We start from the raw sequence: 21155 nt of genomic DNA, 5'->3' as shown, positions 1-21155 counted from the left end.
GATTTTATCTTCTTCTTTTATGTGAGTGTGCGCCAAAATTTTATGTCGAAATTGTGTCCATAAAAGACTTCCTCGTGTAATGTATAAGAGAGAATTACACATAGATTTCAAATATAATTTTAAAATAAATCAATTTAAAATTATTCAAAAGATTTAATGGTGATAATGTTGTCATCCAATAGACATCACTATATTTTGTCGGATAAATAATTTAAAATTTTCAATATAATTTAAGATCGTCATTGGTTAATAGTGTGAAAATAATTTAATGTAAAAAATATAATTAGAAAAATATTCTAAATTGATTCTAAATAAAGTCAAAATTGAATTAAAATTAATTTAGCCATTAATTAAAATTTTACTAAAAAAGTTATTAAAAGTTAAACCAAAATTAATGTGATTAGATTTAGTTAATATTTTTGAATCACATAGTGGAGGGAAGTGCAAAAATTAGATGATTTGAGTACTAGAATCCAACTCATAAAAAAATCTAATAACTTAAAATAATAATACCATCTATAAAGATATATAGATACATAGATGATGCACTATATATTATTAGTACTACATACTCCTACCTCACCGCCCCATTTCTCTCCTCTCCTCTTTTCTCTTCCATTTCCATTCTCCTTCTTTCTCTCCCCAAAAAATATATAATTAATTTTATTTTATTTCTTGAAAATAAAATGGTATATCCAATTCCAAAAGCAACGGCAATTTCCCCCTTATTAACCTTACCGCCGCCTTCTTCGCATTTCTCCTCCAAACCTAACGCCGCCGTTAAACTCAAACTCTCCGTTAAACCTTCTTTCAACAACACATTAACAGCCTCCTCCTCAACACCGTCGCCATCTCACGGCGTCACGGACAAGCTCAACGGCCTCGCCTCCGAATTCTCGTCTCTCTCGGAACCAATCGACCGAGTCAAACGCCTATTGCACTACGCGTCTCTCTTGCCTCCGTTAGACCGGTCCGACCGGGTTCCGGAGAATCGTGTATCCGGTTGCTCGACGGAGATTTGGGTGGTGGCGCGTATGGATTCAAGGAGGAAGATGAGATTTAAGGCGGATAGCGATTCGGAGATTTCGAAGGGGTTCTGTTGGTGCTTGGTTTGGATGCTGGACGGGGCGGAGCCGGAGGAAGTGCTTACGGTGGAGAATGATGATTTGATGAGAATGAATTTAGGGTTGAATAATGTTAAGTCGCGTTCGAGGATTAACACGTGGCATAACGTTTTCTTTGCCATGCAGAAAGCTACTCAAGATTTGATTTAAATTGGAGGGGGTTCATTTCTTTCTCTGTTCTTGGAAAAAAATGTATTCATAGTTTGATGCATTTGTATGATAAACTTGTGATGTAGGCTAGTTAATGATAGGACATATTATTAGCAAAACTCTGATAGAAGTTATAATGTCTTTCAAATACTACTTGTTATTTTCTCCTTCGAAATTATATAATTATTTACTGGTATGTTTTTGAAATAAAGAAAACAGAGCGTAAAGATTTTCACGATTTCAGTTGATACAGATGATGAGTACTGATTGTGGTGATCCAATGTAAATTAATTCCAATTTATTCTTTAACATGAAAAATGGTAATAACTATATCAACGTGTGCTGATACTGTTTTGTGACGGCCGTTTTCAGAGGGGGGGATTTTTTTAAAACCCTGTAATTGTTTACTCATGAATTTGATTTCTCCTATAGGAGGGGAGAAATTATCATTCATTTGGGAGTTAGTCAAATGGGTGATTTTATTTGACTAGCTAGATACGGGGAAAATTTGTTTGATAGATAGAAGTGGAATGTGGAATCTAGGAATCGTGACGAAAACAAAGGGATCATTATCTTTCTTACAAGTTACAAGTGAAATGTCAAATCCATGGTTTGTCTTTTATTTTTCTTTGGTTAGTTTCTTTTCATTTACATTGTGGTAATTTTGTAAGTAGACTATATGTTATATTCATTTACTTATGTTTATTTACGTCTCAATCTCTAATATGATCAATAACGATTTTGTTTTCTTATTCGAGTGTGGTTGTTATGGCCATTAATGACCTTGTTTTCTTCTTTGTGATGTTGTTTTCTGCCATTCTCAAAATTTCCAATGCTACAATCTTGAATCGGTCATGCGATCATAAAGAATCGCCTCAATCATCTAATGCCGAACTAACCACATAGTCAGAGTAAGGAGAGATTGTCTTATAATGGTGAGCTCGGTATCATGATTGAAATCGTTGAGATTGTTCATAGTCCTCTCTGAATATTCTTAATGGTCCAATTATGCCAATACATGTATATTTTTGCTTTGTTTAAAAGAAACTAATTAAATTAAACAATCATAATTATTGATTAAAATCAGACAATCCAGATTAATTAATGTGTTTTCCTAGTTAATTATTTGTTAATTCTTTTTTCTGTCATTCTCTGTTTCTCTATTAAAACATTTTGAAAAGGTTATATTAATCAGAGATTCAGAATAAAGAAATATAGCTGACCTCTAAAACAAAATTGGTGTTTACCTTTATATGTTATGCTAATGACAGTTTATTTTTAGAGGGCTAAAAGCATATCCCCATGTACATTTTTGGATCTGAATTTAGATTCTAATTAATTTGTTTCTTATGTTAAATGATCATGGTGGGGTTTGTTGTGTTTTTTGAAAGTGTAAAAGGTAAAGAATTAGTGAATATCTAATTAATAGTGACAAAGAAAAAATAATTATGCTTTACCATTATTGTGCATGTATGACTATGACAGATTCATCATATTGATGATGGTAGAGATTAAAGAATAGAGATGAAGATTTCAATTTCTCATGCTGCTTTAGACTTTGTGGGGAGGAGGGATTTTATTATTCAATTTCAACTTAGACCGTGTTTTTATTTGGAACGCAAATGATTATGATGAAGATTTCAATTACTTTGAGGTAATTTATTATCTAAAATTAATTTAATTAAAAGTGAGTTAAGTATAAGTAATTTATATTTTGATATAAACAAGGTGTTAACGGGTTGGACTGAATCGATATTTTTTGACGAATATGTTATTCAATCCGTTCAGCTTAATGTTTTAAGGTCATCATTTAACCTGTAATTTTAAAGACAAAATCAAACCAAATTGATGGGCTTATAGGTTCATCATCTAACCTGTAATTTTAAAGACAAAATCAAACCAAATTGTCGGGCTTATTTACGAGTTAGATAATATTGAATTTGTGTGCCGTATTTCAAATATAAAATATTTTTTATAATTTTTTCAATTACAAAAAAAATTGTAACATAACTAAATAACTAAGGACATTTCTAACATGCGAATGGAATGAAACACAATATATAATGTCTAATAAAATGCGTCTATATACCATAACACTTGATAATAGTATTTTTTTTTATAAAACACATTATTTTCATAAAATACGTAAATTGAAAATGATACAAATACAGATGAGAAACAACACTTAACCTTAATATTACTTAAACTCGCTAATCTAATAGTTGTATTGGTGGTGAATTGTAAGGTCATGTGTGGGTTCAAGGAGGATCATCATGTTAGACGACGATACATCATCTAAAAGAAAGGGCGGCGCGGGGGGGGGGGGGGGGGGGGGGGGGGGGGGGGGGGGGGGGGGGGGGGGGGGGGGGGGGGGGGGGGGGGGTGGAGGAGGGTTTGAATAGATCTCCTAATTCAAAATTTAAGTTTTAAGGTTTTTGAAAAAAGTTCAAACTTTGACTAGCGAAAGTTTTGCGTTTAGATCGAAAGTCGTCTAAACCGAACAAGTTATTGAAACTCAGATACGCGCAACTGTGTATGGTATGACAATCAACGCTAACAATTGAATTCTCAAATTAACTGTTCAAGTAGGCACAAGCTAATCAATTTCCAACCGATTAAAACACAAAAAGATAAAGTGTCAAATTATCGAACACTTGTGTGCGATTGATTTTTTAGAAATTTCTTTCAAGTTTATTGATATTCAATTCCTCTTACAATCAAAGTGATTACAAAACTATCAACAACTCAACAATGATCAAAACCATTTCCAGAAATTTATTACTAATCCATCACTTAATCAATGTGCTTAATAATTTGATAATGAAAATTTAAATGCAAGAGATAAAGAGATAGAGAGAGGACACGAGGAGTTGTTTAGGCAGTTCACCGATCGTCCTCGTGACGGCTACGTCTACCCCTAATTCCAATTTCAATTCAGAATTAAGATACCAATCTTTACTATGTAAAAAATTGTTTTACAAGAGTTTGAAGCAACCTAACCCTATAAAACCCAAGTTTGATGTTGATTCTTGCACTACGCTTCCCTTAAATACGAGTTTGATCAAGTTACCCAACAAACACCAATGAATTCACCGTCACACGCTACTCCTTTGCAATACACCACCGTTCTTCAAAGCTTTCACTCAGTCGAATTCCAATTGCGTGTTGGTGTCACCCAATATTACCAATTGATTCACCGTCTCACGCTACTCCTTTGCAAGAACCACCCATTCTTCAAAGCTCTTCACTCGATCGTATCCAATTGTGTAAATCTTGTCGGAAACCTCCAAATCCACACTTTGATCTTTGAGTAAAACCCCCCAAAGTTTTTCCAATGAAACCCCTATGATTCTCAACCCAACCTTAGGTTACAACCAACCTAAATTGAACGTTATCAATTAAGTCTAGATTGCACCAAAACAATGAATGATTATGTGTATATTGTTTGTGTGTATGCATAGATGAGAGGTTGAAGATGGTGAACAATCTTAGTATGTGTTTATACTTTCTTAAAACTGAAAAAGATGCTTGTATGATGTATTTATATTGGTGCAAGTTGGAGGCAAAAGGGAAACCCAAAAATATGAAAAACAATGCAAATTTTTTGAAAAAATCACAACATGTGTCGACACATGTAAGTCATGTGTCGACCTATTGTAACGGTGAAATTGGTGAGACTAAAGCCATAGGAAAGACTTAGCTCATTTGTTTTAAACAGAGTCGCCACCGCACTTTATTATTTCCAAAAGGAATGGGAGAAAGAGCGAATAAAACTCACAGAAGTTCTTAAAATCAAAATTAATAAACTTATCAGAGATTTGGGTAAGGGGGTTTGTTATACAAGGGGAAGGTTTTAAGCACCCCTCATATCCATGGTATCCCATGGGAACCTCTTTGAAAATGTTATTATTTTTGTGTACATCTATTTGAAAACATATATGAACTTGTTTAAAAAGAGTGTGGGGATGGGAAAATAAGTTTTTGAAAGTGAGCTCGATAAGACATCGCATCTAAGGCCTACATACCCCTTTTAAAGAAAACGAAAGTCAGAGCTTTTGTAGTTCCCCTTAAAAAGGAAAAATTAAAGGGGGCCAAAATGGCCAAAATCTTTTTGGGTGTTAAGTTTTAATAATACTTAACGGGTTTTTAATAAAAAGGGACCAAGCTTTAACAATACAAGGTCAATGGACTAAGAGTAGTTTCACCAGGAATGATTCTTCTCTTAGTACCAAGGTTTTAAAACAAAGGGGTGGTTGAGCTTTAACAATACAAACCAAATAAAAAGGACCAAGCTTTAACAATACAAGGTCAATGGGGGTGGGGTGGCATTATTAAGGTTGCAGGCCTAAAACCTTGGCCCACCCTGCAAAAAAGTGAGGGCGGGGCGGGCTAAGCCCGCGGGCGCTACACCTTTTACATATTTTGATGCGAACTTTTACTAACTATTAAGGAATCCCTTCCCAGATTACGCCTAACATTTGGAACATTCTTAGGGTTTTCCAGATAATTTGTTGTAACTTGAGCATCCACCCATTGTTTGTGTATTCTTTTCCTTCTTTAGCATGAAGGTCCTTCCCAATAGTGGTTAGGTTACTATGCACACTCTATGAGGCAAGCGTTTATTAGAATCCTATGTGGATCCTTAGAAGGATTGAAAAGATATGTTACTATTGGTCAGAAGGAGAGACAATGCCTCTATGGTGACCATAAGGGTGAGAGATTCCTTCCGTTTTCCTTTATCATAGACTTCAGATCTCCATATTATTAAAGGGATAAACTTCAGTGCCCTTTCTCCTATTAAATAAAAGGTGATCCATATTTTGATCTACTTTCGGCCTTTGGACCCTCATACTCTAATTATCCGGGACCGAGAAGATGTTGATGGGGGTAAAGAAGTACGTGAGTAATATTTATGGCAAAAGAAACCATCTGACTTGATTCCCTATTTTATTGTTTTTCACCCATTAATAGTACCTTTTTACAAAGAATATGAGGGGAATCTCGCTCGGCTAGAGGAGAGTGAGATTGGTTAGGATGTAAGCCATACAACTACTTGCGGCCCTACTCATGCCTTTCCCAAGGAATATAATTGTGGCTAGAGATATGCGACATGGAGGAAATCTCGTGATGCCATAGTTTTCCCTCCAAAGAATAAGTGGTTGGGGGAGGGTCCTTCTGGACCTTCAAGAAGCCACCAGACACTAGGTGATGGAGGAAAAGCAGTCGGGGTCCTGGTTCCTATGGCATGAGCTTCTAAATTTTCATTGTGGAAAGACGCTTCCTTCAGTGTGATATATTTCACCAGGAATTATCTCTCCCTCGAGATAGTTTTCATGGCGACTACCAGTCACTTCTTAAAAAGTCCTCTTGTTACTTAACATACCTCTAAGAGGACCAAACATTGAGGTGCCTCTTGGCAGAGAGAGTTCAGTGGGAAAAACATCTCTGGACAATTCGAGAGCTGCAATCCTGGGCGGACAATAATATAAGAAGCATTCAAGAGCGTTAAAAGGCAGTAATAGTGACGACAATGGAACAAAATGATTTAAGGACCCGTGCTAGGGAAGTCTCCATCAGGGCCCTAGCTCATGTTGACGAAGGAAAATTCCTAGAGGAGTCTCTCGAGGAAGCTATCAAATCTGTAAAAGGTCTCGAGAAGGAGGCATCATCTCTCAAGGACAAGGTTGTGGTTGCATCCAACCAATCTTTCCTGGTGTTCAAGCCCAGAGTTAATACCCTTTTCAGCTTAAGACTCTCTATGTAGCTTTCCCTAGCGATTTCTCTGTTCTCTTGGATGACTCCAACCTGTTCAGAGAGCAAGTATTTCTTGCATAAATATAAAGTTTACAAGGTTGCGCATAACTAATTAAAAGTTGGATGCACTTTATTCATGTTACAAAGAGATGGGGCTTCTATGACTAGGTACTTGACCTTGATCTCCCTGGCTTATTATCCTATACCAAAGGTGGTCTTCAGCATGATGTAGCCTATCACTTGTATTTGTTCTTTAGAAAATCCAACCAATGATCTCTTGAAAGCTTTTAAATCGTATGGGTCAAGGCGAAGCCTCTCAAACACATCCCAATAAAGGATATTTGTGGAGCTCCATTGGTCCACGAGAACTCTTATGATTTCCCAATCATCGCACCTGGAAATAATGACCATGAGGTTGTCATTGTGAGGTTGGATGTGTGCAGCGTCTGTTTTTGAGAAGGAGATTTTTATATCTGGCACCTTTGTCTTTCCTTCCTCCAACTCCTTAGGGAGATCCTATATATTTAATATCTTATGGACATACCTTTTGCGAGCGGAGCTAGTTTCCCCTCCCCTAGTGAATCCTCCTGCAATTGTATTGAGCGTATGGCGTTCGACCTTATTTCCTTCTTCTTTAGATGGCTCTTTCCCCTTTCTATATTTGGGTCTTCCTGCGTCGTCCCATCCCCGAGAGTTGGACCCGTCCGACCCTTGGGAGTGGCCACCCTTGACATACTTCTCGAAGTGTTTCTCATGGATCAGAAGCTCGATCTCATTCTTTAACTGGTAACAATCTTGTGAGTGGTGTCCCATATGCTTGGATCAGGTCTCATAACATCTGTTTTTTGGGCTGAAGATGCAGGGATATTATGCAAGTAGAAAACCTCCCACCATATTTATTCAAGGTGAGTGTTCATGGGTGTGAAGTTATTCACCGCCTTTCCTAGTCCCTTGAATGCAACTTTGTGCTTGATGGGTGAAGTATTATTGCTTTTTCGTGAGTGTTCTGAACCTTTGGCGCTAGTTACAAGTTCTTTCACGACTCATGCATTTTTCTAAGAGTTGCTCTCCTCGCCCTTTATGTAGAATTATGCCCTTGCAATCACATCCGCTAATGAAGAAGTTGGCCTCTAAGCGAGAGACTCGTTGAAGTGTTCTTCTTTGAGACCATTCTAGAACGTCCCCACGAATATATATTGGTTTGGATCGACGACCCTTATGTTGCCTCATTAAAATGGGCGACATATTCCCTCAACGACTCTGAGGGGCCTTATCGTATTTTAAACAGGTTGGTGGTGGATATCTTCCTATGTCAATTTTTTGCAAAGTAGTGTATGTGTTTCTTCATTAGCTCTTAATAGCTAGTGATGGAAGCCCGTGTTAGGCCTATATACCATCACAAGGTTGCGTTTCTGAAATTGCCAAACAATAACTTGCACTTCAAGGAATTATGTTCTCTGATGATGACTATTTGTGTTTGATGGAGGCAGTGTGCTCATAAGGATCATTATGCCTATCAAACTTCGCTAATGAGGAAGGCTTAAGTGAATATCGAATTGGTGATGGTACCGAAAGGTGTAACTCAAGTTAGTTTTACCGGGGCTCCACAGTGGACACCACTGTATTTGTTAAAAAATACAAGATGTGTAGTACCCCTTAAGCTAGTAGGGATGACCAAAGGCCTTAGTAATTTGCTGATGATTTAGGGCTTGCCTGTGGCGGCCAGAGGTCCTGTTTGGCGGTGTTTCTGGCTATGGGGAGAGGAAGCTCACGTGAGGTGAGAAGCTCTGTGTTCATGTGATATTCTGAGTGTATTATGAAACATCTTTTCACCTTCTATGGGTGAGGTATTTTAGAGGCCCATGAGCCTAAAGTTCAAGAAACTCTTAGGAAGTGGTAACGACCCTCTCTTGACTAGAGGAAGCTACCCCCTATTTTCTAGGGAGTCATGATATGACTTCGCACGCGTGATTAGGGATTGGATAAATGATATTATCCACATTTTCTCTTAAGGGATCCTTCATGACACGTAATGGATACGCCCAGGGTCATGCCTCATTGGGCGGGTGCCCGACAAAGGACATATGTCGCCCTATTTTGAGGCCCTTCACAAATATATCACTACAATATAAAATATCTTTTATATTATCAATAATATTAATATATATATATATATATATATATATATATATATATATATATATATATATATATATATATATATATATATATATCAATTAAAAAAAATCTAAAATTTAGTCCAATATAAATAGTGAAAGAAATGCATACAATAAATTTTGTTTGTTTGTATAATTTACCATATTGATAACTAACGCTAATAGCATTATTCAATTCTGGTCAAATTTTGAATGTTGACATTATCATTACCTACATTATTGATGATAAAGTTAATATGGAAAGTGTCAAAGTGATTTGATCAGGAGTTTGTTCTTTTCTCGTTCTCGGTAATAATACTGCTAAAAATCTCATACTAATATTGAACATTTGGTGGAATTATCTTACCAAAAAAGAAAAACAATTTGTTACCAGATATTTAAATAATCGAATCTATTTAAAGTGGATTATATATTTTTTCACAGTAATGAATTTTTTTTAAAATTAATTAAAATTTTGTTTGTTAATTTAATTTAAAATTTTACTTTATTTTTTTATAAATAAACATTACTTTAAGTTTCTTAAAATCTATTTTCAATCTCTTATTAAATACATAAAATATGTCTGACATACATTAATATGATAACACTTCAAACGTAAAAAGTATTGGCGCATGGGTTAAATTAAGAGTGCATGTGCCAGTAACATTGGCACATCCTCTTTGTAATGATTTCTTTTGTGTTTAAAACATAATTGCTTTAATAATTAATTTGAAATATTAATTATTTAAATATTTTATTTTAAAAAAATGATTATTTTAAAAAAAATTATTTATCTTTTATTTTTAATTTTTTTATGTTTTGATTTCCTATTTTAAAATCTTATTTATTGATTCTTTAGTTTCAATTTTTTTGACATTTTAATTTTTCACTATGTTAGAATAATTTTTTTTAACCAAAAAATACTTTAATTAATTCAAAAAACAATATGTATATGAGGATCCAACCCAAAAGATCAAACCAAACAAACAACTCAAAACCTAAAGTAATACATCATGAGTTTAGCTAGGTGTATCTTTAACTTCCTATTCATTCAACCTATCTATGATTTTTCTATCAATGTGCTTGTTCGGAACATCATTGCCAAAAGTAAAGTTATTCCTAAGCCTCCTTATTTTATGCACACTTGCAAATTTCAACATCTTACCACTAGCACCCCTACCTTTGGTCTGTTTGATGACCCAATCCACTTCTTGACTTCAGGGCAAAGGAACATGAACTACCTGAATCCACTCCAAAACCCGCCTCCAAATGTGTTTAGTTTCGCTACAACCAAACAGAAGATGTTGCTGAGATTCATCAGCATTGCATAAACAACATTTAAGGCTATCAATCACACCTCATTGCACGTAATCCACAGCTTAACAATTGTCTTGGGCCAGTCCAAATTGCTGTAGAACAGAGTTCTCCAAATAGTATTATTTGAATTTTCATGCATTGCCCTGTACATGTTTTTTCATATTAAATCTCTGAGTGTTCATCATCTGCTCCCAGATCAGATTTTACTGCGTAACATGTTGTTGCTCCATAATAGCTTTTATAATCCACGATGCAATCTCCGAGACAATTGTTAATCTCATTTTTTTGTGATACGACAAATAAATTAATGATGTAGTGGCATAAAAAAATTTCACGTTATTTATAATATTTTTTATTTTAATAATAGTATAATTTATTATTTTATTAAAAAACTTAAATTAAATTTGAAATTTGAAATTATTTATTTTTTAAAAATAATAAATTGTTTAAATTACTATAGATAAACTTTTTAATAAAATTAAAATTATTGGTCAGAGGAGTAACCTTAAGGAAATATGAGCATTGTTACCAACAGAGCAACCGAATAACTCGTGAAATAATTCATTCCTTTCCATTTGTTATGATTGTTCTTTTGACTTGCGAGTGCTTTGTATATGAGTGATGTTTTAGTAATACATCTCCCGTTCAATCCTATAAATACTGGACTCAACTTCACTCATAAATCACACAGCTAAACAAACAACTTCTTAATTATTAATTTGTTTATTTCTGATACTTTAGCATTATAATTCATCATTTTTATGGGTATTTTAAATTTTAAAGATGAAATTGGTGTTGAAATTGCTACAAAGAACTACAAAATAAAAATCAATGAAATAGTGTTAAATGCACTGACTGCATTGTCTTTAAAGATTTTTTAGCATGATACGCTAATTCTTCAGAATTTACTAGACTCCTTTCTTACCATTGAAGATACATAACTTGCAAAAAAAATCATTTTCAAAGAGATATTATAACCTCTATGATCACAAAATAATATATCAAAATGAAGAGAATTTCGTGTAGAATCCAGAACTTCAAGAATTACCTTAATCGGAGTTGTGAGTGAAAAGTTATGACTAATTTACTGAAGGTTGTCCATGGAATACGAAAATGGAAATGGTGATGGAGAACATAAGTTTTCTTCCTCAAAAACTGATTTTTGTATTACCATTTTACCAAACAATGTCTTATGAGTACATGCAATTTTGTTTAATGTCCAATTTGTCCTTTAACCATGCAAAATTACAAGTATGCCATGTAGTCCTAAGCCAACTAAATCCCCTTTGTTTCTAACTATTCCACTATCTCTTTATAAAATTTTTGGTATAAGTATATGGACATGTCATCATAAATTGGCACAAGACGAATGTTCTTTCTAATTACCATTTAATCCGTTTAAATTGATAATTATTGATGTCGGAGAATCGGAGTGTTACATTAGTTAATTTTAAAAAATCATCTCTGCCCATTTTTTCTCCTATCTTTTTAAACTTTTCCATCCAAAATCTCTATATTAAGATTAAGACCTTTTATTTATTCTCTTTTAAGTTTTAAAAGTAAAATATTACCTTAAAAAATTAAACTAGCATTTAAAATATTTCAATAAAATAGGATGTTTCACAATATTTTAACTTTTTAACCCTGACCATAATAAATTTTTGTTACTGATCAAAATTATATTGGTCTAAAATCTAAACATTAAAAATAAATATTTAATTTCTTAGGATACAGTAGACTAAAAGTTTAACTAAAATTAAGAATTTCATAAATTTCTTAGAATACTAGCATTTTTTTCATTCACATCAGAAGAGACAAAAAAAAATTAATTAATTCTTGGTGCTAGCAAAACTAACAAATAACTTGTTATTATCCATATGAACCTTTTTCATGAAATTTTCAATCATAAATGTTGGATTTTTATCACTTGTTAGTTTCAATTGGCTTAAGGGTCTGTTTGGTAAAAATAGCGGTTGACGGATAAGCTAGCTGATAGCTTATAGCTTATGAAAGATGGCTGATGACTGATGACTTATAGCTTATAGCGGATGGTTGAGATTGATAGCTTATAAGCTCATTGAAGTGTTTGGTAAAATTAGCGGTTTAATTAACTTATAAATGTAAAATGACATAAAAGATATTTAATATATAATTATTTTATTTTAAATTAAAATAAATTATAAGGGTTGAAAATGGATTTTAATTGAAATAATTAGGATAAAAAAGGAAGAAAAAGTAATAAGCTATAAGACATAAGCTAAAACGCTATTTAAAATAGCGTCTGGAAAATAAGCTATAAGCTAGTAAAATAAGCTATAAACTCGTGATGAAAAGACTGTTACCAAACGGGTCTAAATTATCATATGAGCTTATAAGACATAAGACATAAGCTATAAGCTCGAAAATATGTCTTACCAAACAGAGCCTAAGTCTCATTCCCCCCGACGTGTCACAAATTACTTTCCTTCCTAGGGGCTTTGTTATAGGGTCAACTAAGTTGACTTATGACTTCATATAATCGATCAATATTGTTCCATCTTTTAACAACCGCTTTACTACATTATGTCTGAATTGAATGTGTCTATTTTTACCATTGAATGACTTGTTCTTTGTTATAACTATTGCTGATTGACAATCACAACACATCGACACTGATAGATTTGGTTTTATTCCTATATGAATATTTGCTAAGAGGTTTTTTAACCACTCAACTTCACTACCAACCAATTCTAGAGCTATGAACTATGATTCCATAGTTTATCTAGCTATAATGAGTTGCTTGATTGATCACCATACAAATGCACCTTCATTGAGTATAAACACATAACCACTAGGGATACAAAAAATAAATTATATATATTTTAAAAAATATTTAAATAATAATATTCATGGATATCCGTTTAATACTCGTGGATATTTCAAAATTCACGGATACCCGTTTGACGGATACCGACACAGACGAGTACTGATATCAAATTTACTAAATGGGACGGGTAGCGGGGGACTAGTACCCATGCCCACGAGTACCCATTGCCATTCTTACTCAGGAGCTATCCATTCCTCCTCGGAGGTCCCTTCTTCTTCAACTACGTCTCGCTCAGCCATAATTTCGTCTTCAGCGTTGTTAGCCATTTTAACCTGAAAAGCAGAGGACAAAAGTGAATTCGATGGTCAAATCAAATCCACTCTTCCACCGCTTATCAAGTGAAAAGGTGGGGAAAGGCGCGAAACGATGTCCTCAGGTGCCTCCTCCACAAGCGTCCCTTAAACCCTCGCGGAGAGGTTTCCCTGACAACTGGGTTTTGGACTTCGCATGAAGATTCATCGGAAAATTTATACGATTCATTAGAAAATTCAAACAAACCCATAAAAACGCTCGCTCTGCATCTAGAAACCCATGAGTTCACCAGAAAACTCATAGGCCTCGCCGACAACAGGCTCATTCAATGCCTCGAAGACGACGCCAGAACGACAAAAAGCATGAAAAAACCTTAAATCATCAACATTCTCTCGTCGGCGCTGGTTGTAACGCCCGAAAAAATAATTATTTGCTTAATTTAGACATTTGTGATGTTTATTGAAATTTACGCGTTTTGGGACGATTTATTCGGTATTAGTTCGGGACAGCGGATCTACATTTAATTGGAGATTTTAATATTTTTAGTATTAGAAATGGCTAATATCTAACGTTTTGGGAATTTTCCAAGTAATTGAGATTAGACCGGAAATATGAGGCATTGAGTAATAAGTCAGTATATTAAAGTAATCGGATTTTATTTTAATGGAGTTTAAGTGGAAGTATTATTTTTACATTAAGTGTAGAAATTATATTGGGCTTAACTAATGACATCTCTAAGTATTAATGGGTATATTTTGTTAGGCCCATTTGTGTATTAATGATTAAGATAGTCTATTTTTGAAAGTAGAAGTAGAAGAGAAGTAGTGTTATCAATAAAGGAGGAAACTGGGGGAGAGAAAGGAAAGAGGGGTTAGGGTTTGAAGAGGAGAAGAAGGAGACTCAAAGTGTTGCTCTAAAGTGTCATTTTTCTCCGATTTTCCCAAATGGGAATATGATGGAATATATGTGGGTTTTGTGTTAATTTGTTGAAATTGTGATAGTTTACGAATCGATCGAAATTGTGTTTGATTTGAATATCCTTTATAATTAAATATCGGTTTTGGAATAGAAAATGAAATAGTAAATTAAAATTAATATAGTGTGATATTAATTGGTTGATTAAATTTAATAGTTGAATTAATTGCAACGAGTCTATTTAATTGGAATAAACTTGGACTTGGATTAATTATTCGGTTTATCGGTAAATTACAGTATTTTGAGAATTTGCCCGTAATTGTGTTTTGGGTGAATAATTAAATTGAGAATAATATATTTCTATGCCAATGATGTTGTTTTGATAATTAGCATTATTTCTAATTGAGTTAGATGATAAATCGAAGTCGATTTTGTTTACTTGATATATTGGCATATTGTGATTATTTTGCAAATTGACCGAAAACTATGGTTTGGGTTTAGATGCATTTGTTGCGAATGATGTTGTGATTGCCGATATGATTATTATTGTGCATTATTCTGTGGGTAGCCTTATGGTGTGAATCCTAGTGAATTTTGATATTGTATATATGTTGCTATGAAGTTGATAATCTCGTTGTTAAGATTGTGTTGTGAGCCTTTGGCTAAAGTTGAACGGTGTGATTGTTGATATGTGACCGTTGTTGTGTTGTTGTTATGTCGTTGTCGAATCGTGGTCGTTGTATGTTGCCGCATAGCATAGCATAACATAAAGTTGAATGGTGTGATGTTGATATGTGACCGTGTTGAAGGCTTTGCCTTATGCCTCGGAATTACTGGAAATGTTGTAAGTTGGGAATTTTACTCCAATGGTACCACATGCATATGCACAGTTGAGTTGCATTCGAGTCGTTGTTAGTTGTTGTTGGTTGAATTTGTTGTTTATGCATTGTGATGCTTATGTGTTGATTTGTTGAAGATGCCGATGTGTTGATATCAAGACTATTCTTTGATGATGTTCTTTGTGTTGTTTATGTTGATGTTGTGTGAAACGGTGATTAATTTATATTCCTTCCCTAATATATGGTTTATCATAATCCTATTTATATAGTTTGATATCTCACCCTTTCTGTTTGAATGTTGCCTCCACGTGGGTAACGTGCAGGTTATCAAGATGAGTAGCTATTTCCGCTTATAGTCGAGTTTTGGGTGTCATTGCTCTGATACGTAGCACTCGGAGAAAAATGAACACTTGCTTGATGTTGTTATTTGTTTACTGAACCTTATGATGTATTTGAGGAGTTGTTTGTATTGTTGCATTTTATGATTCAAAAGATGCTATATCTTAATTGTTGAATCATTGTGAATATATTGCATGTTGAACCTAAGTTTAGAATATGTTATGAATACTATGTTATTCAGAAGTTGAGATATATGTTATGAGTTTTGTTCATTCCAATCTTGATAGTGTTATGTATTAGTTTAAAAAGCATGACAGGTTTATGTTTATGTTGAATGTGTGACATCTTGATTTTTTTGAGAATTTTTATACTCTGATATTTTCCGCATAAATGCTTGGGGTAGAATTGGGATGTTACACTGGTATCTAAAATGACACAACCACCGTCCAACACCAACAACCACTGGAGTAACGCCTACGCTAATCAATTCTTCCTAACCGCATGCATTCTAAGCAGAAACTGATACATAAAATAAAAGTGGGTCGATCAACTTACGTGGTCAGAGAAGTTGAATGGTGGTCGGATGAGTATGTGACGACGACGGGACAGACACAGAGAGAGCTTAGGAGAAATGAAAGCAGAAAGTTACAAATGGTCTCCAACTCTCTCTATTTATAGGCAAACTCTCAGGCCACGTGCGCGTGCATGCACGACCTAGGGGAGCGTATGGGCCATCATTAAACCCTAGCCCCTAGCCTAGCCATCACTGCGCATTAATGACAACGTGTGGCTCGAGACTGGCTAGGAACGTCACCTCTGCAGACTCTGTCACTTGTTAGCCTCCCCGTGCGTCAAACACAAAAAATGACCTTTGCTCTCATTGAGGACGTCATCAGACGAATTACAAAACATTCCCATTTCAAATGATAAGCGCCAACGACATATCTTCCTTCTCATTACGCGGGATAATTTTTAATTCACCGCTTCTATGCCCGGAAGCAACAACTTGAAGGACTCCTGTTCTAGATTGGCCCAATGGCTGATCATGGCCTAATCCGCTTTTAAGTCCAAGACGACCCAAAAGATCTGGCCTAGTATATGGAACCAAGGAAAAGTGTTTTCCCCTTTATGCTCCTCGGCTGGGCACACATGGTCGGTTGGCCCCAAGGCCAACTAAATTATTGTTGCTCTTAACTGTATCTCTGCTCGTACCAACGAATATATTTCACTTTGCCCGGGCAGCCTTCCAGGATGACGAGCACGAGCTTCCCATCCTTGCTTTCACACAAAATTCTTGGCAGTCACCCATTTTGGGCCTGGATCCTGGATGCTCTGCCCAAAATGGGGACCAATGGCCATGCACTGGGGGCACTATAAATTCCCTCTCATTTGAGAGGGTCGGGTAACTCAAATCTTATCCTCAAAACACTCTCACGTATCTCTGCACTCTTATTGACTTTAGCATCAGAGTGTCTTGCAGGTATACCCCCTCCTCCTTGATTCCAGCATTGTAGACGAAGTCTCTGGCCCACTTCAGGTTCTGATCAACTAGTAAGATCAATATTCACATTAAAAAAATACACGAATGACTAACATTTAGTCAATTTCAAGCCAAACACATCTTCAATTCTTTTTGTTAGAATATTCAATAACAATCATGATTTCATGCAATTTAGCTTGAAAGGAGATGCAAACTCCAACCTTATCTAAACAAGCTTTCAAGAATGTTTTGAAATTATCCCTAAATATGCTAACACAAGTTGATATTCTAGGATTTCCACTTGAAGCTCCACATATGTCGCACTTAATAAGCTTTCATAACTATATCTAGTAATGTTCATGCCAAACAATATCTCCATCCAATACAAGAAAAGTAAGGTGTACCTGTATCTAAGAAATAAGCGGTACATAGTTTTCACATCATGATTGTAGAGAGAGAATCTTGAAACCATATGCATTCCCATTTGAATCAAATTGTCTTCTGTTGCAATAACATCATACATTGGCCTCCAAATCACTGATGACTTAGCATGAGATATGTAGAGATGCCAAATAAACTTTATTCAATAAGGCTCAATGTGATCCCTCTTGATACAACTATAGGCATATTTAAAAGATATATCACCATTTGCAGATCTTGTCTAAATGAGTTCATCAATAGTATAATTATCAAAAGACAAGTTAATCTTCAAAATATCTTCAATAATTTGAGGAGCGAAATTGGATAATCCATGAGAAAAGTTCCAATTGATATCTTGTATAATTGAATTGGCCTTAGTAGTTTGTATAAATCAAATATCCACCAGCAACACTAGGTGTAAATCTTTAATTTTGCATTTCAACCAATTTCCAATCTATAAACCAATGTCCTTTTCATTTCCAATTTTCCATCTACTATGTTCCTCCAGAAAGGAAAATGAATGTTTAATGTCAGCCATATTGAAGAGGAAATATGATGCATGTCTGAAGTACCTACTATTAAGCATATAAGACATTAATTATTGACAGTCAACAATTTCCAATAAATATATAAGCAACCAACTTTATTTTCTTAATATCTCTTAGACCAAGACCTCCTTCAAACAAAGAACAAATAACTTTTCTAGATGCAGTAATCATCTTTCTATTATTTATGCTACACAAATTTTCCGATGTAAGAATCCAGTTTCTTAAGAAGATTGATTGGTTATTCAAAAATTATAAGACTTTATATAAGCATTCCTTATGACTGACTGGACCAATTAAATCTCATCCATCATATAAAGAAGGTGACCCTTATAAGTAGCTAGCTTAACCAATACATGAATATGTTGAGTTCTAGACTTGCCTTTGAATATAGGAAATCTAAGATAGTTAACTGTTGTTTGTCCATAGTGAATCCAAGGATATCTGCAATGTGTCTCAACCTAGATCTAAAACTACCTCCACCATAAAGCTTACACTTAGTTGGAATTAAGCATTGACCATTATTCTAACCGTATTCTTGAAGGAGATGGTTAATGACTTAAGTATTTTTTTTGATAGCTTTGCAAAATATCATAAAATCATGTGAAAAAAAAGGTATGGTTGGAAATTGTTGCCTTACTAACTAATATGCACGTTATCTTACCATAAATCACCAAAATAGATAGTTGACAACTAAACACCTCTTTAGCAACATAGAAAAACAAGGAAGACATAAGATAATAAGATATCATTGCCTCACTCCTATAGATCAAGAAAAATATCATACAATGTTCCCATTTAATTAAAGAATGGATACAGCTTCTCTATCCATAATAAAAAATTAGATAATATACCTTCAACCAATTACAAGATACAAATTAATTTTAATATATTTAATTATTTATTAAATATTACAATTTTTTTGTTGTTTTCAAAATAATTTATATTAAAGATAACTTTACTCAACTTTTTAAATCGAATAAATAAAAATTCACTAACAATTTAATTAAAGATAAATTAGTAATTATATTAATTTTTCATATGAAATAAAAAAATTAAATATATTTAACTTGTCATTTTGAATAAATTTGAAAATTGTATTATTTTTTTCTTATAATTAAAGTCGAGGGAGTAAGTGGAACACTGAAGTAGACAATATTGATTATTGTGAATGTGCCGCCCTTCTTGACTCCATTCGTTTTAATTACTAAAATACCCCAATTTATATCTTACATTTATGTTGTTGTTGGAATGTTTCCATCCCACTTTCGTACTAACTTCTATGTTAGTACATGCAAGTTTGCTCTTCCATACACTAATCTCTACCTGTTTACTTGTGTGGACCCATTAGAACCCTTCTTAGCCACACGTTTTCTCTTCTCTTTTTTTGATTTATTAAATGAATCAATGCCTCTATGATTATCATTCAACCTAATATTGGTTTGGTTGTGTGCAAACAAGCAGAGAGTTAACTTGTAGAAAATAGCATTATATCAATTCAAGAACTTTCACAAATTCTACTAATATATAATATGTTCTTTAGCTGGAGTGATATACACTTTCATTTTCATTGTTTCTGTCCTTACTCTAATCCAAACCCAAAAGGGGAGAAAAGGAAAAGAGAAGGAGATTCCAAAGAGAAACAAAGAATAGAGAGTAAGAAAGAAGAAGAAGAGAAACAAAAAAGAGAAGTGAAGAAGACTACAAACAAGAAGGAAGGTCCCAAGAAGAGAGAAGAAGAGAAACAAAGAAAAGAAACAACTAATAGAAACAAAGAAGATAGGATTAACAAGAAGGAAGATCCCAAGAATAGAGAAGAAGAGAAACAAAGAATAGAAACTAATAATAGAAATAAAGAAGAGAAAAACAAGAAGGAAGATCCAAAAAAAAGAGAAGAAGAGAAACAAAGAAAAGAAGCAAAGAATAGAAACAAAGAAGAGAGGAGCAACAAGAAGAGAGAAGAAGAGAAGCAAAGGAGAGGCAATAAAAAGGGAGAAAAATGAACTTATGAGCAGACAGCGTTTCGGATATATTAAAAGGTTTATGTTTGTGTTTGGTTTGGATGTTATATTAAAAGGTTTATGTTGGATGTCGGATTTATTTTATCTTCATTAGTATATAACCTTTGGGTAAATAGTTTATATTATAATGTTGGAATGGACAATTTCTGTTTCTTGTCTTAAGAAAATGTATAAAACCTATTAAGTTATTGTTTAGATTTTAGATGAAAATTTAGATTTTGTTTGGGTGTGATGGGAGAAAAAAGGTTCTTTATTGATTGATTATGATGTGAGAACTCAAGTTCAATGAAGCTTAACCATGGATGCACTTCAATGATACATGGTTGTTACTTGAGAACTAAGCAATAACAGAAAACTTGCATGAGGGTGAAAGAAGATTTGTAATTCATCAATCTCGAACTGTTACAATGCATGAGACTTTGTTTATATACATGGTGGAAACATGTAACTAACTGTTACAAGATGAGGTAACTTCAGATGCAAGCAACAGCAAAATGCATGTAACAAGAGTGCAACAAACTAACTGAAAGTTAGTTATATAGCTGGCAATTAGTTAGGAGAATAAATACTGTATGTACATTACATAGTAGCTATTATGCACCTTCACTTGCATATATAAACAACTTGTAATAGTTCTCCAACTTTCAATGAAGATAGATGCTCTTTTCTTCAATTCATAATATGGTATCAGTGAAAACGTCTATCCTTCATTCATCTTATTCTTCGTTTAACTCATTCACCATGATCACTGTTCTTGCTTTTCTTCTTACACAGTGATCTTTTTCAGTTTCTTGTGCTTTTGTTCGTCTTTCTCATCGATTCAGTGACTTTTCTTGATTGTTCATCATGCCTCCGCGCGTTTCTCCACCTGACATTGATTCACCTTTCTATATTCATCCAAGTGAAGGACCTAATTCGGTTTGCATCTCCCCCAAGCTCAATGGATCCAACTACCTTGCATGGAGCAAGTCTATGCA

At 34.2% G+C, this 21155-nt stretch overlaps 2 protein-coding genes across 2 annotated transcripts; both read left to right on the top strand.

Moving 5' to 3' along the window:
• Positions 1–570: 570 nt before the first annotated feature.
• Positions 571–1470, top strand: LOC131627108 (sufE-like protein 2, chloroplastic). The gene has a single exon (XM_058897936.1). It carries the CDS (start codon positions 687–689, stop codon positions 1272–1274), a length of 588 nt encoding a protein of 195 aa, XP_058753919.1. The 5' UTR covers positions 571–686; the 3' UTR covers positions 1275–1470.
• Positions 1471–19689: 18219 nt separating this feature from the next.
• LOC131627081 (vicilin-like seed storage protein At2g18540) lies at positions 19690–20160 on the top strand. The gene has a single exon (XM_058897908.1). It carries the CDS (start codon positions 19690–19692, stop codon positions 20158–20160), a length of 471 nt encoding a protein of 156 aa, XP_058753891.1.
• Positions 20161–21155: the final 995 nt, after the last annotated feature.

This window comes from Vicia villosa, unplaced genomic scaffold (assembly GCF_029867415.1).
Source record: "Vicia villosa cultivar HV-30 ecotype Madison, WI unplaced genomic scaffold, Vvil1.0 ctg.000349F_1_1, whole genome shotgun sequence".
Lineage (NCBI taxonomy): Eukaryota > Viridiplantae > Streptophyta > Magnoliopsida > Fabales > Fabaceae > Vicia > Vicia villosa.
The sequence above is the reverse complement of the archived record's forward strand: the minus strand, read 5'-3'. Positions and strand labels throughout refer to the sequence as shown.